This window comes from Microcaecilia unicolor, chromosome 6, assembly GCF_901765095.1.
Source record: "Microcaecilia unicolor chromosome 6, aMicUni1.1, whole genome shotgun sequence".
NCBI lineage: Eukaryota > Metazoa > Chordata > Amphibia > Gymnophiona > Siphonopidae > Microcaecilia > Microcaecilia unicolor.
The window spans coordinates 292,050,911-292,076,284 of NC_044036.1; the positions used below are offsets into that span (position 1 = coordinate 292,050,911).

Consider the following 25,374-nt stretch of genomic DNA (forward strand, 5'->3'; position numbering starts at 1 on the left):
TTTATATATATTTCCACCTGCTCACAAGCAGGTCTAATGTCCACAACCTTTCACTTAGCCATGATTGCTGCAGAATCAAGTAGTATTTTATAGAGTATTTTAAAAGGACATCCAGCTCACATGTATTTTCAAACAAGATACAACAGCCTGTTTGAAAATACATGAGATGGACATCCATGTGCTGGAAACAGCCATTTCACAAACAGCCAAATTGTGAATGGGGCAAAACAAGGGACATGAACATCTGTATAGCAGCATAGGAACATTCATCTGTCAGACAGCCAGAAGGCAGCCTTGTGGTTAGTGCAGTGGACTGTAAACCAGGGGACCCAGACTCAAATCCCATTGTAACACTGTTTTTTTTCCTGAACAGAAAAATACCTCCTGTACCTGAATGCACACTACTGCAATAGTCTTCAGCTTGCAGGTGTCTTGTACATTTAGGTATGGTAGGTGTTTTTCTGCACCCGGAAGGCTCATAATTAAAAGAAAAAAAAAAGTTGAGTGGGATTTGAGACTGGGGCCCTCGGTTTATAGCCCACTGCACTAACCACTAGGCTACTCCTCAGACTTGCTAGCTGCTCTGTTAAGAATGCCCATAATACCTGAAACTGTCACAGAGCCTGGTATCCCTTTCCAGTTTCACTTTCAGGGCAGAAGAAGAGGGGAGCAACCACTGGGGGATTAAAGAGGTGCCTGAACCAAGACTAAATAAGGACGTTTCTTCCCCTTCAACAATCGCTGTTGGATTTCCAGATTTCAGGCTCACCCAGCTCCTTGCTCTATGGACATACTGCTGTGTTGGCCGTCCATATCCTGCCTTTGTAAAATGGGATTTGGACATCCCTGCGATGTAGACACCTGATTGTCAGTTTTCAGACATCCAAAACAGGAATACAGCTTTGAAAATAAAGTACCATAGGCTGTGTTTAGGAAATATGCACCTTCTCTGCTTCCAAACCTAGCCCCTCTGTTATAAGAATACTCTCAGCTTGTGCTGAATCACTCATGAAGCAGAAGAATAGTGCCCTGACAGCTATATGTCTAAACCTGATTTTTGCTATTTTTACAATTATGTCAGTCAAGCTCCAGCCACAGTAGGGTGCAGGTTGTTAGTGGTACAGACAGACAGACATGGCTGGCAGTTCAGGCAGCAGTGACGCTAGCACTGGTGGCTCATTGAAGAACAAAATTCTATCTACCCAAGAGGATGGTGTACAAAGGAGAAGACAACTAAATCTTCCTAGACAAGGAGTGTCACACTACTGCTGGTAGCTGGGTGCTTTCTATGTTACTATAGAAGCACACCAGTGAAGGGAGAAAAGTACTGGTATGAGGCTTCTGAAATGCTCCAGTGCACACTAAGTTGAGAGTCTCAGCATCCTGCCAGCCCCAGTACCGCAGGATCAATGGCACTATTTCTTGGACAGTTTGCTTTTCCTAGAGAACAGGGCTCTATTCCCCATGCATTCCGAGTCACCTCTTCTACAGGACAGTGTGCTGTTTCAGGTCACTGCTTTATAGATTTTGAATTTACACATTTTCAACACAGTGTTAAACACAGAGCTGGAAACAGACCTTGCCAAGACCCTGTAAAAGCTACAAGTGGTAAACAGCAGAACAGGCATGGTGTGTCTTCTCTCATGTAATTCTTAGAACGGCAGTGGCTTGTAAGTAAACACTCACTTTAAGAACACCCCCACTGAGCATGCTCAAAAAAATGGCACTCGAGTTTGGTAATGACACTTGTCAGTTACCTCATGCAGGAGTCTTTTCCAGTGACAGACTAAGATCAGAAGCTCATCTCATAGCAAAAGTGTAAACATGATAAATTTCATCAGGGAAGTTCTCTTGCCTTTCTTGGCACAGGAGACCAAGTCCAGCCTGTCTGATGAGCTTCCTGACAAGATCCAGGTCTCTGCAAAGGCTGCTGTCCACATCATCCATGATGACACCTTCATGGGCCATGTTGTCCTTGATAACAATAATCCCATTAGGTCGAAGCCCAGTTTTGCATCGTTTCAAGAAATCTACCAAATGCTCATCTGTTAAGTGTCCTGGCATGAAAAATACAAAACAGATTATCAGAATGGATACATGCTAGAGAAAGGTAGCCACTGCTCTTAATCCTACCAGACAGGCCCCTGCAGAAACTCCCCTCTGAGTGGAATTGGTCCTTGGCAAAGCTACACTGCAGTATGGTGTAAGATCCTTCCATTTTACCCTGTAATTGCATTTTTTTTCCATTAGGGGCATGGTGTACAGGAGCAGGTTCTACAGAAACACAGAAGACAGTGGCGGATTTGGACCACCCCGTTCCACCTAAACTGCTCATTTCTGCCCCAGTGCTGTATTGTCACAAATACTTTACAATATATGGTCTTCTCTTTCCCCTCCTCTGCCAATCAGCTAAATACACCCAAGATGCCCTGATACACTCAGACAAAACAGTGTCCTAAGTTCTTTCACTAACGCTAAAATTTTACAGGATAGAATTTGTGTAAAGACTTAGCTGAATAAGCTTGTCCTTGTGATTAGTACAGGTTTGATTTCTTGCTCAATTGCTGTGCTAATCACAATATGCTTCCTGCCCAATGATTTCAATGGAAATATCATTTCAGCCTGCATGCAAAGAGGCCCTAACCTATAGACAACAGCTGCTCCAGTACTCCATGTCAAAATATGAATCCTCCAGAAGTGAGGTATTAGTAACACAAATTGATTTAACAGCTTCCACATGCAGCCAAGTAGTAGTCTTGGAACATGGAGACAAAGACCATCAGAATTCAAAAAAGCGTGGAATAAGCAGAGAACCTTTGATGGAGAGGACGGGATAGTACAGCTTACTAATTGATGTAGATGAGCAGACTGGAGAGGCCATTATGGTCAGTCTATCTGCCTCCTTTTCTTTGTTCTATGAGGAGGATCAGTGGCTTGTCAAGGCATCAATGTGTTTGACTGCAGAGGAAGCTTCCTCAGCAAAGAACTCTAAAGGTTTTAGAGGGGTATTCTGAGGCCCAAAGTACAGGCGATTGCTTCAATACCTGCTCCTTGCGACTGTTGGCACATCACTTGTGCAAGAACATAAGAAAAGCCATGCTGAATCAGACCAAGGTCCATCGAGCCCAGCATCATGTCTCTGACAGCAGCCAGGCCGGGTCACAAGGCCCCAGCAGATCCCAAAATGTGGATCTATTTCTCACAGTTCATTTCCAGGGATGAGTCTACCTGACTAATCATTTAATTTTATTGACTTTTCCTCCAGAATACATTCAAGCCTATTTTGAATTTCACTATGTTGGTTGCCTTCACCATATGGTCTTGTAACAAATTCCATAGCTTAATTATACACTGTATGGGGTGGGGAAGGCTTTCTGTGATTTGTTTTCAATCTGCTAGTTTACTAGTTTCATGGCATGCCCTTTCTTTCCACTGTTTCACAGGTTAAACAGCCACTGGGCACTTAAACTATTCCATTCCACCCTGTCTCAGTTGTCTTTTCTCCAAGCTGAAGATCCCTAACCTGTTTAGAGCACTTCATCCTCCGTTACCTCAACAGGCACTATTTGTCGCAGGTCCCATTTTATGCAGTGGGACCTATTTATTAATAATAAAGTCACCCTTCAATTGTGAGCCCTCTGGGGACAGGAAAATACCTACAACACCTGAATGTAACTTGCATTGAGCTAACAGTGAAAAAAACAAGCTAAACCCAAATTAAATGAAAATAATATTTTAAAACCCTATTGGGCTCATTTTCGAAAGAGAAGGATGTCCATCTTTCGACATAAATCGGAAGATGGACGTCCCACCCGCACTCCATCACAAGGACGGCCAAAGTTCAAGGGGGCGTATCGGAGGTGTAGCGAAGGTGGGACTTGGGCGTGCCTAACACTTGGACATCTTTGACCCATAATCGAAAAAAAACGACGACGTCCCTGACAAACACTTGGACGTTTTCACCCGGACCTGTTTTTCTTTTTTTTTTTTTAATTTATAAATTTTTATTAATCAAACAGTTTAACAACACGGACCTGTTTTTCTTATGACTAAGGCACAAAAAGGTGCCTGAAATGACCAGATGACCTCCCGTTACTCCCCCAGTGGTCACTAACTCCCTCCCACCCTCAAAAAACATCTTTCAAAATATGTTGTGCCGGCCTCAGATGTCATACTCAGGTCCATGACAGCGAATGCAGGTCCCTGGAGCAGTTTTAGTGGGTACTGCAGTGCACTTCAGACAGACGGACCCAGGCCCATACCCCCCACCTGTTACATTTGTGGAGGGAATAGCGAGCTCTCCAAAACCCACCACAAACCCACTGTACCCATATATAGGTGCCCCCCTTCACCCGTAAGGGCTATGGTAGTGGTGTACAGTTGTGGGTAGTGGGTTTTGGGGGGGCTCGGCACACAAGGTAAGGGAGCTATGTTCCTGGGAGCAATTTATGAAGTCCACTGCAGTGCCCCCTAGGATGCCCAGTAGCTGTCCTGGCATGTCAGAGGGACCAGTACACTACAAATGGCTTGCATTTGGCTGTTTTTGACATGGACGTCTTTGGTTTTGAAAATCACCGAAAGTCAGAAACATCCATGTCTAGGGACGTCCAAATTTAAGGATTTGGACGTCTCTGACAGTATTTTTGATACAAAAGATGGACGTCCATCTTGTTTTGAAAATACAGGTTTCCCCGCCCCTGGATTTCGCCGTTTTGCAAGGACATCCAAATCGCAACTTGGATGTCCCTTCGAAAATGCCCCTCCCCCCCCCCCCCAAAAAAAAAAATCACAGCTGGAAGAAAACAAAGCATTAAAAGGGTAATAAAGAGTGGGTGATGTCCAGTTCTCACCTATTACCCACTGAACCCATATCACATCATAGTGATTTGGCTCAGGGGTAAAATCCTGCAGGCCGCTACAGAAGAAGTTCCCAATACGCTTGCTCTCCTCTCCCAAGTAGGTCTTTGCCTTGATCAAGAAATCCTCCGTCACATCCACCATATCTACCATTTTGAAAATAGGCAAAAGAAGTCGCTTTGTGATTCTGCCAATTCCTGCTCCACAGTCCAGGGCACATGATGTCCCTGTCTTGTTTGGTCCATCCTAGAGTGGACAAGGAAACAAAATGACCAAACTTACTTGTTGTGTCTTAAAGATCATAGCAAGCATGTGCACAGAGTTAGCTGCTAAAAAAAACCTCTTCCTCTAATGCAGCGATTTCCAAATCTGTCATTGAGAGAACCCCAGCCAGTTAGGCTGGTTTGCATACCAAGGAGGCAGTGTATGCAAATCAATCTCATGCATATTCACTGTGGATATCCTAAAAACCTGACTGGCTAGAGTTCCCCCAGGCCTGGTTTGGGAACCCCTGATCCAATGTTTAATTTTAACAAAGTCAGGCATGCTGCATTTCATAAAGCAAACTTGGTTGCGATAGAGATTACATTTCCGTGCCATTTGGCAGGAAAGTTTTGGGTTCACATCCCTACACATACGACCAGAGGCAGGCACACAGCGCCGAAACACGGCCCATGTCAGGTCATTATGTGATACATCTATGCTGTACAATTAAAGATCATTGTCCCAAGTATTGGAGGCTCTTCTTGCTGTGGATTGTGTTCTGTGCTGTGGACCCTCTCTGTGCTTCCTTCCTAATGTTACCTAAATCATAATTATATGACTTATCTGCTACACCACCTGTATCTCTATAGAATAAAAGGGTGAATCGCTCCCCCAACCCCAAAGGCAGAGGGTCCTGGAAAATGCATAAAGCAGTCAGGCCCTGCTACGGTGCTTCCTTCTTAGATGTCATGAGCAGGAGCCAAAGAGGCTGTGGCACTGCAAAGCACCCAGCTCATAGGAAGGGCCACAACAGCATGCGTGCCATGGAGACAGAAAGGAGAGATCAAGGAACAGTGCCCGGGGGGAGGAGGGGAAAGAAAGAGCATGTGCTCTGTGAGAGGGAAGGAAGAGAGCTGAAGGAATACGCAGAGAGATAGTACACAGGGAGGAGGATGGAGAAAGGAGAGAAAATAGTTGGGTCAGGTTGGGAGGTGGGTTGAAAGCGGGCATCTGCTAGGACAGTTTAATAAGGAGTACACGCAATAAATAGGGCAGAGAGGTTTTCTGTAAACTCATTTGGGTTGTACACGAAGAATTCTGGCAACTGCATTAAACTGAAATGGGCCCCCACAGGACATGTCCCATCTAATTTCTCTGCTAGCTTCTGTGATCTTATAGTATCAGACTCTAGTAGGCTACTATGGAACTTTGTAAGTGTAAGTGCTTTGAAAATATGCCTCTTCGTAAATCTATGAGGCAGAGACTAATCTTGTGATAATCGTTCAGTGTCGACACTCTGCTGGTAATAGGCAGTACAGTACTGAAATGGCATTGCTTTCTTGGAACATTTCTGCTGTTCTTACCATTACAGAGATGCATTTAGACTATTCATTGCATGATGTTCTTATCATGCCATCTGTGAATCACAAGAATGTGCTTTGCTTTTTATATCGGCTTCCACTACAAATGAGCCTCCACTTACCCGAAAAAACTTCTGAAGGAAGCGTTTGGAGCTATTGATGTCGATGTTGGAAATGTGGCCATAGCCTCCAAGCATGCCATCCACTGTGGCTGGAACTGCTTTCCAATACTTTTTAGCTTTACAATAGAACTGCATCTCATCCTCCACCATCTCCTCCGACATGATGCTTCGTTTTGCTCAAGAAGACTGCTCTTCACTTCCTAAGATAAAGTTAGATGTCAATTGGAAGGAAAACATTGATCTGAGAAACTGGTGTCAGGTGCAAACAGGGATGATATGGTGGAAGTATGGAACTGAAAGGCTTCCAGTTCTCATTGTGAAGAGGACAGAAGAGCTTAGTCCTAATAGTAAACATCCTTCTCTGATTCCAGGTACAAACAATGAAGGTAATGCCTTCCATATGGAAGGGAAAAGGCTCTTTTCAAACTATGTAGCCAAATATACCCACACATACACACTAACAAGATTACGTACACTGGCAGGGGAGACCAGATGGCTTTGTACTTGTGAAGTGTCTGCATATACAAATCACATCTCTGGAGCAGGTGCAAATCTGTTTACTCCTGGGGCTGGTTCTGGAAGCCTATTTTATAAAAGGCACACAGGATGTCTTTGGTCTGAACTATAAAACCTGTGCCGACAGGGAGAAGAGATGGGGCACCGTCATATACTCTAAGAAACTTCTCTCCTACTGCAGAACATAAGCAAAGCCATACTGGGACAGACCAACGGTCCATAAAGCCCAGCATCCTGTTTCAAACAGTGGCCAAGTCAGGTTACAAGTACCTGGCAAGATCCCAAAATAGTACAATACATTTTATGCTGTTTATCCTAGAAATAAGCAATAGATTTTCCCCAAGCTCATCTTAATTATGACCTATGTTACTTTTCTATTAGGAAGTTATCCAAACCTTTTTTAAACCCTGCTAACTGCTTTTACCACACTCTCTGGCAACGAATTCCAAAGTTTAAATCACATGTTGAGTGAAAAAATATTTTCTCAGATTTGTTTTAAATTTAATACTTTGTAGCATCATTGCATGACCCCTAGTTCTAGTATTTTTGGAAAGAGTAAACAAGTGATTATGCCTATCCATTCACTCCACTCATATTTTTATAGATCTCTATTATATCTCCCCTCAGCCGTCTTTTCTCCAAGCTGAAGAGCCCTAGCCAACAGAGGAAGGGTTTTCCAGAACAAAAGTATATGTAAACATTTCTTATGCATCATGCACCACTGCCTCAAAGTTTCTTTCCACTACTCCTACCTGTGGATTTGGCCTTAGTTATCAAACAAAACCAGACCACCTTTTTTTATTGCAAGGTTACGCTTGATCAATACACACTACAGCCCTGTCTCCAACTTTCATAAGCTTCCAAGACCCTCCAGTTCACAACCTTTTACACATATAGCTGACCTTGAGCAGTACCACACTAATTCTGGCTCTGGAAACCTTTTACAAAGGCAGCAGAGCCTTTGCTGAAGTGATTGGCAGATTGGACATTAATGTGTACTCCCAGGATAAGCACAAGCTCCTCTTCTAAATATAACAGCAGCCACTGCATCTCCTGCCCAAAATAATCTCTGGAAAACTTATCAGGAACACGTCTCATGGCATATTCCTTACTAAGGAGGTGTGCAGACAAGGCGCAAGCATAGCAAACAACCAAAATTGGTAGCACTTTATCACCACTGGATAGTAGGGCTGTATTCAGCTGTTTAGACATGAATGGTAGCAACTATAGAAGCCAACGTCTGAAATCGATTGGGGGTGCTGAACTCATGAAGTCAACACAAAAGAATTCAATACAAATTTCTCCTCACCCAGAAATAAAAAAAAAACAAAGTATGGCTAGTTGTGAATGACCAGCCTGTATTTCAAATGTCAAGAGCAGGGCAGATAGCATGGAGACAACCTGTGGTCAAATCAAAAGCTAGAGTCTAGCCAGTCTCTCCTCCCCCCACTGCAGTCGATCGCTCTCTTCATCCACACACCATACTTCCCCTCTAACTAGTTCTCACCAGCCTCTCTTTACTCTAAGCCTATCAACACCTCACTCTTTCTTTCACTTTCCCCTAATTTCTTCTTCCTCCTCTCTCGTTCTCTTTTCCCCCTCCTTACTCCCTCTGCACAAGCATAATTTGATATTTTATATTTGGGGGCAGGGAGTTTAATAGCTCCCTGCCTGCTCCACTTCCTACATCTTTTTAGCCTGTTCTGCTTCTCACTTCCCCTTGACCTAGGGTTACCATATTTGGTCCCCCCCCCCAAAAAAGGACATGCCCCACCCCTCCACCCCACCCTGTCACATATTGCCCTACCCCTGTCACCCCGCCCCCAAGGGTGTCTTCCCCTCCCCTGGTGGTCTAGTGACCTCTTCGGGGCAGGAAAGAGCCCCCTCTTTCTTGCCCGGAGTGCTGCTCTGCATACTGTTCCCCTTCCAATGCTGAGTGCTGACGGTCCTGGCCCTGATTCAAAATGGCCACCGAGAATTGAAGCAGCCTCGCGAGACTTCCTCTCAGCAGCCATTTTGAATCAGTGCCGGGACCATCAGCACTCAGCACTGCAAGGGGAATAGGATGCAGGGCATTGCTCCGGGCAGGAAAGAGGGGGCTCTCTCCTGCCCTGGAGGTCACTTGACCACCAGGGCAGTAGAGTAAGTAAGGGAGGGGAGGCTAGGATAGGATAAGATTAGGCCTGCCCGCCAGCCTGCCCGTTTGTCTGGAAATCTGGACAAACGGGCAGGCTGGCAAAACCCGCCCAGTTGCCCGGCCATGTCCTCAAAAAGAGGACATGTCCGGGTAAAACCGGACATATGGTAACTCTACCTTAACCCAGTCTTCTATTTCCCTCCACTCCCCAGCAAGCTCCAGTGCACCTCTCCATAGCAAGTTGCTCTTCCATGCAGGTTTGGCTCACCCACTTCTCACTCTTCTCCGCAGGTGAGACTACCTTTCATTGACAGGTTTAACTCATTTTTCACAACCTTGGATCACTTCCCTGCTCTGCTCTCCCTGGTTGCAGGCACATTCATGTTTTCAGGTCCTGCTTCCCATCCCCTGCATTGAGCACTTCTCCTGGTACTCAAATTCCAGGCCAATGACAACCCCGTCTGCTAAGTCCACATGAGATTCTCTGCCATATGTCCACTCTGAGCCCTGGAAGCCCAACAAAGATCACAGCTTCAGACTTCAGAGATTACATGCTGGTTAGGAGAACATGTTCCAGCAACTCAGGGCACCGGGGAGCATGAGCTCATATTAAGCCACTGAGCTCTGGCCTGCCTGCACAATACTACTCCAATGGCCAAAGAATCAATATCCAGCTCAGGAAGCCAAGCTGAGATCTCAGAGATGGCTGAAGAGCAAAGAGGAAAGAAAAGATTCAGGAAAGCCAGCAGCATCTGTGAGGCAATATGCTCCTTGCTCCTCCCAGAAACTCTCTCCTGTCACCTCTTCCTACTGCTGCTGCTGTGCTACTTCTTTAGACTTATATAGCACAGTGCCCCCTACTAGGCCCATACTTTCTACCTCTAGTGGGAGGTAATGGGGGAATAATATTTTCATTTTTTTTTTGTGAAGAGTGGAACAACGCTACTCTCCATCCCTGACCATAGCACCTCTCAATATCAGAGTTGCCAAAGGAAAAGAATTTTTAAAGGGAGATTTTTACTGCATACTACCACAACTCCCACCCCCCTAAAAAAAAAATATATATATATCTTAACCAAGTAACTGCAAGGCTGGAAAAAAAAGCACATACCAGTTGCCACCCCACAACTGACCCAGTCCAAATAGCAATATTATATTGCCCATCCAGTGATACTTGCACAGTTATGGGAAGAAGCTGATAATTCAAATCTATCCTCTTTTTCTATTTGTTCTTGACTTTCTCTTCCTAGGCTCACTCCTCCTGCCACTTCCATCCCTCTCTTTACCTCTTAGTTCTCTTACATTCCAATCATGACCTTCTCTCTTCTCAGAACCATTTTCGCACACACTTCTTTTCCCTGTCCTCATCCGTTTCTCTTTCTTCAGCGCTCCCCCCCCCCCCCCCCCAGCTTGCATTCGCTTCGCTCCAGTTCTGTTTTCCCTTTCACATCCCTTTTGTCTTCTCTTGGGCTCTCCTCTCCTTCACAACCCATATCTTCCAGCTCTCAATGTCTATATCTACTCCTCCCTCTCTCTCAGTCTCACTATCAGTCTCTTCCCCAGCAAGGACTCCTTCCTTTAGTTGTAATACTGCTCTAAAGGGCTAGAGGAATATCTCCTAGCCAGTATCCCCACTACTACAGCTAGCTTCTCCTCTTCCAGTAGCTCTCTCATACCCCTCATGTGTTCTCTGCCCCTCTCTCAACCTTTTTTCTTTCCTTTAACTCAGATTCCGCAAGTATCCCCCTCTCTCTGGAAGGAAGTGGCCTACACTGCTGCTGCTCTCTGCTCCTCCCCCCCAAATAGCCCATTGGGAGACTTCCAGTAAGGTGGCCACATGAGGCACAAGCTCCAGGCTACAAAGAGTGCACACTCTACTAAAACAAAGGGGCTTGCTTTCAAAGTACTTAAATTTACAAAGTTCCACAGGTTACTATGTAAGTAAGGGCTTTGAAAATGTGGCTCTAAGCATACTCCATCAAACAACATAGAACCGATACAGCATGGTCCCTGTAAACACTACGGTGAGGTGATGCTGGCAAAAAAAAGCAGCTTGAGGAGTCATGACAGGCAGCAGACTGAAGGAGTCTATAGACAGCACACTCCTCCAAAATGGTGGAGATGCTGACATCAGGCGAGAGCAACTCGGAGAAGGAGACAGAGCTGCGGGGATCTCAGAGCAATTTGAATAAGACAGAACAGCAGCCCTTACCAAAGGGGCTTATGTTCATGAATGGCTGAAATTAAAAATGAGCTCGAAGTTAGTGCAGGGCTGCATTAAAGAGGCTGTAAAAGAAATTTAAAAAAAAAAAAAAAAGACTGCAAATCTGGCACACAGGATGGAAGGAGCGGAGAGTCAAGGAACAGGAAGAACTGACTACAGACTTACATGCAGCGGTGCAGGGATTGCAGAAAATTCAAGCTGATTTCCTCAGCCACGTGGAGGACTTAGCAGCAGAATTTAAGAATCAGAGGGATCCCTGATACAGAAGGCTACCAAAATGCGCAGCGGGTTGTGCAACAGATTTATAAGGAGCTGATGGACCCTGGGGAGAAGACAGATGGAGGGGAAATGACCATAGGACTCACAGAGCACTGGGGCTGAAGAATAAAGATCTCCCCAGAGACGCTGTGGCTTGCCTGTATAACTATGTTAAGGAAGCAACGTTAAGAAAATTCATAGAAAAAGGAGTGCTGGTATGGAACAATCACAAAGTAGATATCTTTCCGGACCTATCTGCTCTTACTTTACAAAATAAATAGTGAGATATTAGCGGTCATATCGCTGGCTATTTTCTTTTAGTCTCTTGATCACAAGTAAGGGGCAACATAAAAAGGTGATTACAGTGCAAGCAGTCTTGGAATACACTACCGCGCAACCTAAGAATGATTAACGAACAAGCTTCCTTCCGTAAACTACTGAAGACTCACCTGTTTGAAATAACTTACGGAAAGAGCTAAAACACATAGAGTCCATACTCACTGTTCATCAATGCAACATACATCCACTTCTGATCCCTCATCCCGTAATCCAGTCAATCATACATTTATTCACGGAACTATGTACACCATATGTCTTTGTGTCTAACACTGCCCTTTTAGCTTCCCATTGTCTCCTTCCAATGTTTCTATGTTGATGTCCCATTGTTATATTCCTAATGATATTCAAATGTCTCGCATAACTCTGTACAATGTAATCCATAACCAAGTTGTAACAAATGTATTTCCATTATTCATATCTTATTGTAAGCCACACTGAGCCCGCAAAAAGGTGGGAAAATGTGGGATACAAATGCAATAAATAAATCTCTCTATATAAAAGGCAACACCAACGTTCTATGAAGCCTCCAGCCGGAAGTGTGAAGGGGGCGAGATATCCGGTTTGCCCAAGAGTGTGTGCCCCGCCCTCGCGTCACAACGTGATGACGACGAGGCCGGAGCAAACACATCCACGAAACGCCATCTCCCCCTGCCCCTCGCTGGCCATTTTTCACATGCACACCGTATCGCGGAGCGCCAACGACAGCAGCGGACAGGTCCCTGGAGGGGGGGTTGGGGTACAGCTGGATCCCTGCCCATGGGTGGCTGCAGGGGGGGCCCGGGGGATGGAGCGACAGCAGCGGACAGGTGCCTGCCTGCAGGGGGGTTGGGGGACAGCTGGATCCCTGGCCATGGGTGGCTGCAGGGGGGGGCCGAGGGATGGAGCGCCAGCGACAGCAGCGGACAGGTGCCTGCCTGGAGGGGGGTTGGGGGACAGCTGGGTCCCTGGCCATGGGTGCCTGCAGGGGGGGCCGGGGAACAGGACGGTCGCTGGACACAAAAACCTTGCTAGCGCCCGTTTCATCTCTCAAAGAAACGGGCCTTTTTTGCTAGTAAATAAATAAAGCATAGAATATACTGAACAAAGCAGGGTTATCAACATCAGTGTGGAACAGTCAAGAAAGGCATCAGAACAGAAATTGACCCAATTCAGATAACAAGTGGTAGACATCCCATCACAGTGTGCACATTCTCAGTAGCAAACAGGAGCAACTACCAAGTGTGGTGGATAGATCTCTATTGATGGCCAAATAGCTGGCTGAAATTATCTGGGATTGAAAGCACTGGACTATCTGTGTCAACCTGTGCAAGGGGAAATAATAGGAGAGGGAGGCTGCAAGGGCAGGCAGGAGCAGTAACTTAGCGGACACTTTTCCTTCCTGTTTCCCCCTTGAGCTCTGTATCCTAAGGTTTTCAGCTTTGGTGCCTGAGCAGTGCTGGAAAAAAATATTGGGGGTGCCCTGGCACCCACAAAGCTGGGGATTATGCAAAAAAAAAAAAAAAAAACATTAACAAATTCTGAAAAATTTCTTGGTTAATCAGTGAATTCTTACAGATTTGTATCCATGCTCACTTTTATAATCATTCTACAAAAACAATGGTCAATCAGGGTCACTTAGAAAAAAAAAACCCCAATAGATCCTAATGAGATTTATTCCCCCATATTCACATCCTAATCCTTCAGTAAGAGATGGTACTGTTCCCTGCAGGAACAACTTATTGTTCTTTTTAAGAAAAGCAAGTGTCAGCAGCCCAAAACAGGAACGGTCTCCTCATTTTTTAGACTGCATCATTTCGCTATTCCTATGGAACATTGTATGAGTAACGTTATGAACATAAACCAAATTCACAAAAACGAGAAGTGCATCTTCCCTGGCTGGGCGTAATGTCCACCATACCAGCACAACTATCAGCATTATAATGCTTCCCTGCCAACACATGTAACTGGAATCATACACTCTGATTAGGCATGAACTTTCCATGGAAACAACGTGTCCACTTCTGAGAGCAGCAGAAAACATGTTACCACTGCAGAAGCAGACAAGGACCAACGACATATTCTTAAATTACAACTACCAACCTGCTTGTGATCCTCGCCTTGGAGACGCTCTCCCAGATCATCATCCGCCATGCAACCTCCTCCCCCGTTTTGTCACCCTTCTCACTTTACCACTCTTCACCCTATGCTTCCTACCCTCCCCCTCAACTCACTCTCTCTCTCTCTCTCTCACCTCCTCCTAACCTCCGCCGTACTCCACATGCTGTTCCGGTCTCTCCAGCTACCTCCCTCTCCAGTGTACGTCACTTCCGTCCCCGCCTCCTGTCAGCTGTGAATTAACTCTTGATCAAGCGGCTTCAAGTTCAAACCAGGGTTAAAGCCTCGTGTGCGTGGTATTGCTAATGTCTCATAAAGCAGGAAAAATGATGTCATGTGTTTTCGTTAAGTTGCATGTCTGGGATGTAGAAAAGCATTAGCAATATTCATTTAATCGGGTTGTATCGCTTTTTAAATCGATTTTATCGGAAGCGTTACTGCTAGATACAAGTTGTCCGTTTTGTTATTTTTTGGCATTTTTAACACAGTGAAATCCAGAAAACCTTAAACACTTCTTTCTAAAAGCGCAAGTTTAGTCTTGACTAGACAGCATCCTAAAACGGATTTTGCAGTTCTGATTTTCGTGCCAAGTTACCCAGTTCCAGGTGGGAGACTTTTTACGCAGGCCTAGTTTTTAACCTAGACCCTGGACAGGATTAAGGCATAGGCAAATAAGAAATGCCTAGGGCCCAAATATTTAGGAGGGGCCCTCTTAGGGCATGTTTCTGAAATTGTGATTACTCCTATATTGAAAAATCAGAAGGAATCTAGTTTAAATATATCAAACTCAATTCTATTCCATTTTTTGTGAAACTGATGGAGGGTCTTGTTAACATTACAATTAGGGCAGTATTTGGAAAATCATCATATTTTACACCACTCTCCCAGTCAGGTTTTAGATCAACATTTAGTACTGAAACAGGCTAATTACTGGATCACATCCCAAACCTGGTCCTGGAGGCACCCCAGCCAATCAGGTTTTTAGAATACCCACAATGAATATTCATGAGAGAGATCTGCATTCAGTAAAGTCAGTGTATGTAAATCTCTCTCATGAATGTTCATTGTGGATATCCTGAAAACCTGATTGGTTGGGGTGTCTCCAGGACCAGGTTTGGGAACCACTGGATTAGACTATATATCTTAGTGAAGGGAAAAGGGCCTTGGTTCTCCTCCAATTTTTTTTTTCTGCCTTTGACCTAGTGGACCATAACATCTTGATTATGGTCATAGAAAATGTTGGAAAGGTACTGTGCTGGTTCAAAGGATTTCTAACTACTAGATCTTACAGGGTGAAGATGAGAGATGTTCTGTCTTGCAGCTGGCAAAATCCAAGTAGTGTCCATCAAGGATCTCCACTGTCCCTGACACTTTTCAGTTTATTTCTACATTTATTAGGTACCCGATTGGAAGGTCAAGGCTTCATCCTTGCCCATCTCATCTATGCACATCTTACGATCACTTTAATTTTACTATATTACATCTATATGCATTTTATATTACTTTGTTTATCTGCATTACTATTTAAATGACCTCCTCCTTACTTACTGTATCACAGCTGCATCTATTCTATGCTACTTTGTTTAACTTGTAGGATTTGTAAGCCGCATTGAACCTGCTAATGAGTGGGAAAGTGTGGGGTATAAATGTTACAAATAAATAAATAAATAAAATAAATATAGCTATGCAGATGACATTATAGTTCTTATCCCGTTGGGCTCTGTTTTAGAACATGGAAAACCTAGAATTCATAACTATTCAACTGATACAATTTTGGATGGCAAAGTACAAATTAAAACTAAATATGGATAAAACAAATTTTTTAGTTAGTGATACAAAAATAGATTCTATTCCACATTCTATGAATATTAATACAGTGAATTATAAATTCTTTACTGTAATTAAAATTCTGGACCTTCTAATAGATTGTACCCTTTTTCTTGATCCACAAATAAATCAGCGTATTTCTAAGACTTTTTTTGATGCAAAAACTTCACCATATTTGCAAATATTTTTCAGTTGAACAATTTAGACTTCTGGTCCAGGTGTTGATCTCATCCCAAATGGATTACTGTAATACATGTCTTTGGGATGTTCTCGTCAATAACTGCAAAAATTGCAATCAATTCAGAACACAGAATCTCAGTTTCTTTTAACCATCTTCACTGGCTTCCAGTAGATGCCAGGATTCAATTCAAACTGGCTTGTCTTATTTTTAAGCTGTTAAAAGGTTTAGTGCCTATGTGTTTTTATGATCACATCCACTTTTCTATTCAGGTAGGAAACTGTAGGTCCAATAATCTTAGTCTGTTTCATTTTACTTCTTTAAGGGGTAGAAAATGTTTAAAACAGGTTGAGCTCTCTCTGGGGGCCCTGTTTACTAAGCCGTGCTAGCATTTTTAATGTGTGCTAAACGCTAGAGTCGCCCATATGTTCCTAGGGCAACTTAGTGTTTAGCGTGTGCTAATCAGTGCGTGCTAAAAACGCTAACAGGGCCTTAGGTTTCCAACTGGTTAGACTTTGGAAAGATCTGTCTTATATTTATCTATCAGATCTTATGTTCTTATTTTGATTTCAGGAAAAATCTTTAAACTTTTTTATTTTGAAAATTTGTATTATGAAGTAATTAGTCATTTCTGAATGGTTTTATATTTCTAATCCTAATATGGTTAAGTACAGTTGTTTCTTTTATGTTTGTATTATATTATTCATTGTTCTGAATCTAATTTGACTATTCCAGAAGTCTGCTCCTGCTCTTGTTCTGTTAACTACTTAGAACTACGAGGTACTAGCTGTCTGTAAGACTTTTTGTTATGTTATGTGTGCTAGATCCATAGCTCCTAAGGCACATTTTTGCTTTGGTAACTCAGTTGCTGACAGAAAGAATAGTGTGTGTTTGGGGAGGGGGTGAAAGAAGGTACACCAGAGCCACCACTGTCTATTCTCCCCGTCCCTGTACGTTCTCCATCCAACTGGAGGTGCTTTTTAGGTGCTGTTTCCTCCTCTGACAGTTTTCATCTACAGCCAGACGCATTTGTTGAAGTTTTAAAATATATTATTTATGATGAAAGGGGTCAAATACACTTGTTGGCTTCGGGCCTACTATGAGGTTAATCCTGCCCTGCCTACACCCAAAGCAGAGTGTAGTTACATAAGCCTATTTTGGACAGACTGAAGGTCCATCAAGCACAGTATCTTGTTTCCCAAAGTCCGGCTCACAAGTATCTGACAGGATCCCAAAAGAGTAAAATAGATTTCATGTTGAGTCTACCCATTGAAATCAATGCTGCAACTTCCGTAATACACAGAGTTACCCAGTTCCAGGCTGGAGATTTTGGGACAGTCCTGGTTTTGAATTTACACCCCAAAGCAGTGTGGGATTGGTGGTGCCTGATCTTGCACATTGAAATCAGTGCTGCAAGTATCATAATGCACTAGGGTGGGTGGTCAGAAATCTAGGATTTCTAGAAAACATTGTTTCAAAAGTGCTAGACCACTACTCCAAAAACTACACTGGCTACTAGTTAAAGCATGAATATCCTTCAAGATAAGCTCCCTCACCTACAGAATCATCTTTTGACTTGCACCAGAATGCATGATAGACCTAATAGATCTACCTATACGCAATGCAATCAGAGGCGCAAGAACATGCTTCACCCTACACTTTCCCAAATGCCAAGGCCTGATATACAAATCTTCATACTCACATACATTTTCCCCAACACATTACCAAATGCCCTCATGCATGAACAACTACCTAACATTCCAAAAACACCTGAAAGCCCACTTCTTTAGAAAATTCTTCTCCAACAATCCCACATAATCATACCAAAGACCAACCACCACACTACGATACCTTGATTCCCAGCAGAACAAGGACAGCCTAACTTCTAATGGCTTTGTAACATATGTGACATGAAGTAACCTGTAAGCCACATTTAACCGATCACCTGATTGGAAAATGCAGGGTACAAATGCACAAATAAATAAATAAATAAATAAATAAATAAAGCAAATGTTGCAAACACAGTACGCTTTGTGCATTGGGCCCCTGAGTGATCTTATAAGTGTCCTGTGTCAGAGAGTCAGTATTTCTCAGTCTCCAGCAGATGGTGGACATGGTAAGCCTGTGCAGTCTGGGGAGCTGGGGGAGTATTAGGAAATTTTCCTGGGTGTTATTTGCTTTGCTCTATTTAAATAAACTACAACAACAACTTTATAGCCGCCTCCCTCTCAGTTCTTTGCCTTTTCTTGTGGTTTAGGGCTGAGGCCTGTGGGGGTCTCTGAGTCCCTCCTCTCCACCCAAATTTTGGGTTGGGTCTGAGGGCTGCAGTGCATCTCAGTTCCCCTTTCTCTGACTAGGAAGGGGAACCTTGAGTGCCGTTTGTGACAGCTGGCAGGTGTATCTGTTAAAAAAAATAAAAGAACCAAACCTGACTGCTTGGTATGCTTCATTCTGTCTGGCTGTTGTGGAATCCTGCTCTGTGCTCAAGTTTAAAATTGTTTCAGCAGCAGTGGAAGCAGGAGGAGAAGCAACACAGGCTTCCGAGGCAGAACACAGTGAGTGATGAGATGCCCTGATGCTGTCAATCATGTGGATGTTGGGTTTTGGCTGGCTCCTGGACATCATGTCAGTTCTGTGGGACCTTCAAGGGAGCTGTACCTGTGGCAGCTGCTGCAGCTAATTTGGCACAGGTAGTGAAGAGCTGCGGGGACATGGATGCCACTTATGTGGGGTGGGAATCTGACAGTATTGTGAGAATAGAGTGGGATTTTGGCCAGCACGTGGCTCAAATGCACTGAGAGCTGCTTGGTATGGATATTAAACAGAATAACTGTTAAGGAGGTATACCAGCAGCAAGTCTGAGGAAACAGTGTGTTGGGGGGGGGGGGGGGGGTATTGTGTATTGGAAAAAGAGTCAGGGGGCCAGTACTAGGCCCCGGGCCTTACAATGAAGAACACTGCACTAGGGCATCCTTTAGGAGCATCACAAGCAGGAAAAGAGGGAAAAACAGGTGACCACCAGATGCTGCCTTTGTGAGTACACAAGCCTGAAGGAAAAGGGAGTGCCAAAAGCAACCTTTGCCGAGGATGTTGATTTGTTTAGCAATTAACCTGCTCTCTAGAACCCTGTGTCATGGGTTCTAATTATGGAGTTGTTATGCTTAATAATGACCATAGTCTCATCCCAAGGAGGTTTGATAACAGGAGATGTCATGATGTTACAAGGCTGAAGCCGGTATCCACCACTCCACTCAAGAAGGTTTTAATTCTCCCCAATGCAGGCACTGCCATCTTGTTACACCCAAAACAATGTAATTGATAGGATGACAAATTCCGCCTACTGGCTTCAGCCCACATAATGGGTCAGATAGGCTCATGCCATCTCCTGTTACCAAACCTCCTCGTCTCATCCCCAGGAGCCTATATAGAATCCCCAGCTCCAACTGACAAAGATCTTGCACTGGCCTACGAAAACATGATTTGATCACTTTTCACTTCTTGGAGACTAAAAACCTAGGGATGAAACAACCCCTTAGATCTTTCCTTTTTTTCAACTTGCAACAAAAAAATCAAGAACCAAGTTTTAATCAAAAGCAATTCTTGCTGTCTTAAAACTGTTCAGTTTTCACTTTATGAACATTATTATCTAAGAAGAAAATTCCACAGGTTTGTTTCTGTCTGCACGTTATTTTCAGATTTTTGTTCAGATAGCAGGGTGACGTTTTAAAGTACCATTTCTGTACTCATGATGGTACCTGGAAATGATCCTATCCACTATCTGCAACCATGACACCAGGACACAACAGTCACACCCCACTGAGGTATGAGGCTCAATCACAGCTCTCACCAGCAAGGGCTAAAACTATTTTGTAAATAACAATAAAATTCATATAATCTAAAAAATGTGCCAGGACTGGTAACTTTGAGGGGGGGGGGGGGGGTCTGTGGAGGAAGGGTTTCTTTCCATTGTACTATGGGAATCTGAGAGACAGCTGAAAACCTCCAGAGGAAGAAGAGACATTTTCAAACAGTAAAGGAGTGTGAAGATTCTTCTGAGGTGGTCCCCTGCTCTTCAATGCCATACCCAGAGTATGTAATCAAATCTTTTTATTGTAGAGCATGATTATATTAAAATAATGTGTGAGTCCAGCAAACAAGGGGAATTTAAATGGCCAGTTTTGTAAATACATAAAGAAAAATAAGACAGACGGCTGGTTCCCACATGAATGCTAGTTTTGGTGTATTATTCTATTGGTCTATTGTGTTATTCTTTGTAATTTGGTTATGTTTAAGTCATATACTTATGTATTTTCTATGCAGGAATGCATGACCTGTCCATTAAATATTCATTTTACTTCCTCTCTCATGCCCATAAAAAAGGTCAATAGATTGCATTAGATTGTTATTTTCAGTATCCCTGAAAACCAGGTGGGGCTAAAGTTTTGATTTTGCCCAAACCTGCCTCTCAACAAAAGAATCTCTTCCTACACTCCATTCACCAAGATTCTTTTTCGACAGGCTGACTTTCTCTCCTGCTCAGTGTTCCCACCTTCATGGGATGGACATGGGGTTGCCACTGCTTTCCCCGGGATTGGTAGTATGGGATCTTGCCACTCCTTGGATTCTGGAATCTTGCTACTCCTTGGGATTCCAGAAACTTGCTACTCTTTGGGGTTCTGGAATGTTGCTAATATTTGGGTTTCTGCCAGGTACTAGTGACCTGGATTGGCCACTGTTGGAAGCAGGATATTGGGCTTTATGAATCATTGGTCTGACCCAGTATGGCTACTCTCATGCTCCTATGTTCAAAATTTTCTTTTACACTGTAAGCTGTTAAGAGCAGTCCTCTACCTTTCTCTATATATTGTTCTGAATTATGTTCAAACAGCACTGTTAAATTGAAATTGAAATTTATTATTTCCAATCCACCTTTATCCAAGGCGGAGAACAAAAGAACATACACAAATCAAGATAAGAATACATATAAACAGAAAAAAATCATAATCAAGACATTGAAGCATATTTTCAAAGCACTTAGACTTACAAAGTTCCATAGTACTCTAAGTGCTTTGAAAATGAGCCCCAAAGTAACATTGATAGTACTTCATAAACAATACATTAATCTTAGCCTTATGGATTTAGGACTTTGTTTAATATAATTTCACATTTCAAGTTTTATATTTGATACACCACCTATTATTAGAAAACTATGTAGGTAGTTTACATAAAAGCAAATTTAAGGGTCCTTTTACCAAGCTGCAGTAAGAACTAACACAGGTTAAAAATGCCTATCGCAGGGCACACTGAGGCACCCTGCGGTAGTTTGGGGATCAGCGCACGTTTCCCCCACACAAAAAAATGTAAAATCCTTTTTAACGCTGGAGGCATGCTTGGAGGCAGAGAGTACACACGCCCAGTGCTAATTGGCTAGTGCAGCTGCATCACTGAGGGCTAACCACTTAGAGGTAGATGCACTAAACGTTTTTCATCGTTAAATGAGCCCTCAGGGAAGAATTTCCTATCCTTTCCATGCACTTAAGCCTATTTTCCGACGACAGTAGCAGCTAACGAAAACGGAATGGAGATGAGCAATTAGTGTGAAAACCCCATTGAAACGACATGCACTAACCTTTTCCGATTGCCTTTACGCAGGAAAAAGGCAGGAAAACTAACGAGAGGTCTGGACCTCTCGTTAGGACAGCTCCGTGGCAGGAAAAAGTGTTAAGTGAAAAAATAAACAAACTTTGAGCCAATCCCAGCGCATTAGCAGAGCTAAAAGCGCTGTGATTGGTCCAAAGGACCTCAGAAAACACATAAAAAAATAAAAATAAAAAAAGGATCGGGAGGGGGCAAGGGCGCTCATCAGGAGCGTCCTGTACGGACGGCCTTGCCCCCCCCCCGCTGCTCCCCACTTTCCGCCGCTCCCCCCACCCCGAAAAAGCAAACTTCTAGAAGCCCCTGCCCCCCTCCCTTCCTCACTACTCTCTCACCTCAGCTCCGCCTCCCGACATCCTCCATCCGTGCCCCGCCCCCTTTTGGGGTCGTCGCCGCTATTCCCCTCCTCCATCGGGCCCCCCTTCCTCTTACCGGGCCCGTGCAGCGCCTCTCTCCTCTGTCCGAAGGCGCTGCACGGGCAAGAAGAACGCTGAATCAGCTGATGCCTGCCTTCGCGATGGCGCGTCTTTCTTCTGCTGCGCCGCCCCTGTCTGACGTCAGTAACCTACGTAGGTTACTGACGTCAGACAGGGGCGGGCCCAGGAGGAGAAAGACGCTCTATCGAAGCTAGGCGAAGGCAGGCATCAGCTGATTCAGCTTTCTTCTTGCCCGTGCAGCGCCTTCGGACAGAGGAGAGAGGTGCTGCACGGGCCCGGTAAGAGGAAGGGGGGCCCGATGGAGGAGGGGAATGGCGGCGACGACCCCAAAAGGGGGCGGGGCACGGACGGAGGATGTCGGGAGGCGGAGCTGAGGTGAGAGAGTAGTGAGGAAGGGAGGGGGGCAGGGGCTTCTAGAAGTTTGCTTTTTCGGGGTGGGGGGAGCGGCGGAAAGTGGGGAGCAGCGGGGGGGGGGGGCAAGGCCGTCTGTACAGGACGCTCCTGATGAGTGCCCTTGCCCCCTCCCGACCCTTTTTTTTTATTTTTGTTTTTATTTGGGAGCCATGTGCTTGCGATTTGACTGTGTTTTGACTGTTTGTGGCATGCGCAGAGCAGCTAACATAACGCTTGGCTGCTCTGCGCATGATTTGGGGGCCGATTAACGATGTGTATTGTGATTCTTTGATACATTGTACGTTTCACTACCGATCTCAGCATGTGTGACTTTTTTTTTTGGTGCATTTTTCGTTATTTTAAAATCGTTAGGGACTTTAACGATTTAGATTTTTTTACGTTTGGTTGCTGCATCTGCCTCTTAGTGCATGGTTAGCACAGGAGCCTTTAGCGCCTAGTAAATAGGTGTCAGTACAGCTCCTGTGCTAATAGCCACGCGCTAATTGAGAAATTTGTGGCCTGTAATTGAACAAATGGAGAATGTGGCCATTTTACAGCTGTGCAAAATGTGGCCTCAGTGTGTGGGAAACCCACACACTAGTAATAGCGCAGGCCTCTTTTTAGCGCAGCTTAGTGAAAGGGCCCCTTAATATTTATATTCTGTCAGTCCTGACCAACTACCATTTCAGAACAGATTAGAGTCCAATTTTAAAACACTCTTGTAGAATGCTCTCCATACATAATTAATGATTATGCAGGTGGCAGTAATTTACAATAAGAATGTAAGAACATAAGACTAGCCATATTGGGTCAGACCAATAGTCCATCTAGCCCAGTATCCTGTTTCCAACAGTGGCCAATCCATTTCACAAGTACCTGGCAGAAACTCAAATCATGGCAACATTCCATGCTACCAATCTCGGGGCAAGCAGTGGCTTCCCCCATGTCCATCTCAATAACAGACTATGGACTTTTCCTCCAGGAACTTGTCAAAACCTTTTTAAAATGTAGATACGCTAACCGCTGTTACCACATCCTCCAGCAAAGAGTTCCAGAGCTTAAGTATTCGTTGAGTGAAAAAAAATATTTCCCCCTATTTGTTTTAAAAGTATTTCCATGTAACTTCCTTGAGTGTCCCCTAGTCTTTGTACTTTTGGAACAAGTAAAAAATCGATTTACTTCTACTCGTTCTACACTACTCAGGATTTTGTAGACCTCAATCATGAGTAATGTAGAATAATAGAATTAAATCAATTTTTTTACTTGTTCCAAAAGTACAAAGACCAAGTAAACAATTATAAAAATCCTAGCAAAGTGCTGCACATGTATTAGAGAATTACATGGGGACAAAGATGTTCCCATCCCCATATCATTCTCTAACATGTATTCACAATAAGTAACAGAAAACAAGAATTCAAAACAAAGAAATGCACTTAAGCTAAAATTGCACAACCTTCACAAAATTTCAACCTACTCCAAAAGACAGAACAAAAACTAGCCCCTCTCTCAACACTTGCCTTTCTTCCACTGACATCCATCTAAAACAACAAATGTGGGGGACCCTTGGCCCTAAATAAGTTATTGCACTTCCCCAGGGGTAGCATAAGGAGATGGGAGAACTTGTACTTCCCTATAGGGATGCCAGGGGTCACAGAGGTGGATTGAGAACTGACTGAATCACCAGTCTCTGTTCTCTTTTTAGGGGTAACAGAAGTGGTGGAGGCCAAGGGGGTGGTGAGTGAGTGAGAGAGTCCATGAAGGGTTAGTCAGTTTTCAAGGAAGCTGCCTGTAGCTGAGTTGCAAGGTAATTCTGAGGAGAGGAGTCGGTCTGCACAGGAGAATGCCTGAGCTCTTGACCAGGAAGGGAAAGAGTAGCATGTTACCTGCAGGAAGGTGGGGGTGGAAGAACCGGAGAAGCTATCTCTTATGCTTTAGGTTTAGATACAATGGAGTTTCTGGAGAAATCAATGGAGGACAAAAGAGCCAGGAGGGGAGTGTCCTGAGTTCCAGGCTCCATACAAAAGGGAAATCCAAGAAAGAAAAGGACTGTCTGAGGTGCATGATGTCTGTCCTGAAAAACAGAGGGAGGGAGGGAGGAGGAGAGGAGGTTTGACAGAAAAAGAATTTCTGTGAGGAGAAATCCAAGAACTGAACTGTCCAGGTACCCAAACAATGGGTCCAGGGAGCCCAGCCACCTACTGTATGGCACTATTAACATATTTTTCTATTACATTTGAGTAAGAGACTGTTGTGATTTGAGGAACAGTACTTTCAATAAAGACATTATTTTGAGAACACCACTCCTGTCTCCTTTGTTTAGAGAAGTATGTTGAGAGCCTTGGAGATAAGCAGTACTCTCCTCCCCTTATCACAGATGCTATACCAGGTTTTCCCAAGCTGCTCAGGATAGTGGGGACCTGAAACCCAAAAAGCCCTCTGAATGATATACATCCAGAGTAGTTATTATACAATGTTTTTGAATTCTACCAATACTCCACATAACCTCCTGCAGTCAATTCTTTTAAATGAAGAGACAAAGCATTTCAAAATGTTGGGGCCATCCCCCAAAATTGAATCAAAGTTGTTACACTTCATTTCTTTTCTTAGGACACAATGAAGACAGCAACCAGCCACCAATGAAGTTAAAGAAACAAAGGAGGCCCATACGGTGAAGAGATGGTAGTTGAAGGTGATTCTAGTGGTCTGGACACATTTTACAATGATCTCAGACGAAAATATCCCCATACCTTCACCCTGGTTACTGACCTGGGA

General features: G+C 44.0%; 1 protein-coding gene across 2 annotated transcripts; it reads right to left on the reverse strand.

The window, feature by feature from the left end:
- Positions 1–1,500: 1,500 nt before the first annotated feature.
- On the reverse strand, positions 1,501–14,328 carry NTMT1 (N-terminal Xaa-Pro-Lys N-methyltransferase 1). 2 transcript variants are annotated; one of them, XM_030207857.1, is made up of 4 exons: positions 14,249–14,328; positions 6,545–6,744; positions 4,851–5,103; positions 1,501–2,057 (listed from the first exon to the last, which is right to left on the reverse strand). In XM_030207857.1, the coding sequence occupies exons 2-4, from the start codon at positions 6,704–6,706 to the stop codon at positions 1,801–1,803; spliced, it is 672 nt and encodes a 223-aa protein (XP_030063717.1). In that variant the 5' UTR covers positions 6,707–6,744; positions 14,249–14,328; the 3' UTR covers positions 1,501–1,800. The 2 variants fall into 2 exon arrangements, with proteins under 2 accessions (XP_030063717.1, XP_030063716.1); XM_030207856.1 differs by lacking the exon at positions 14,249–14,328 and adding an exon at positions 14,098–14,235.
- Between the last annotated feature and the right edge of the window lie 11,046 nt (positions 14,329–25,374).

What these genes read in the sequence shown, in the direction of transcription:
- NTMT1 (XM_030207857.1), bottom strand. Translation starts at nt 6,706, where the DNA reads ATGTCGGAGGAGATGGTGGAGGATGAGATGCAGTTCTATTGTAAAGCT. An exon ending in TCCTTCAGAAGTTTTTTCGG is followed by an intron (nt 5,104 to 6,544) that starts GTAAGTGGAGGC and finishes TGTCCACTCTAG; the next exon opens with GATGGACCAAACAAGACAGG. An exon ending in ATGGGTTCAGTGGGTAATAG is followed by an intron (nt 2,058 to 4,850) that starts GTGAGAACTGGA and finishes TTTTCATGCCAG; the next exon opens with GACACTTAACAGATGAGCAT.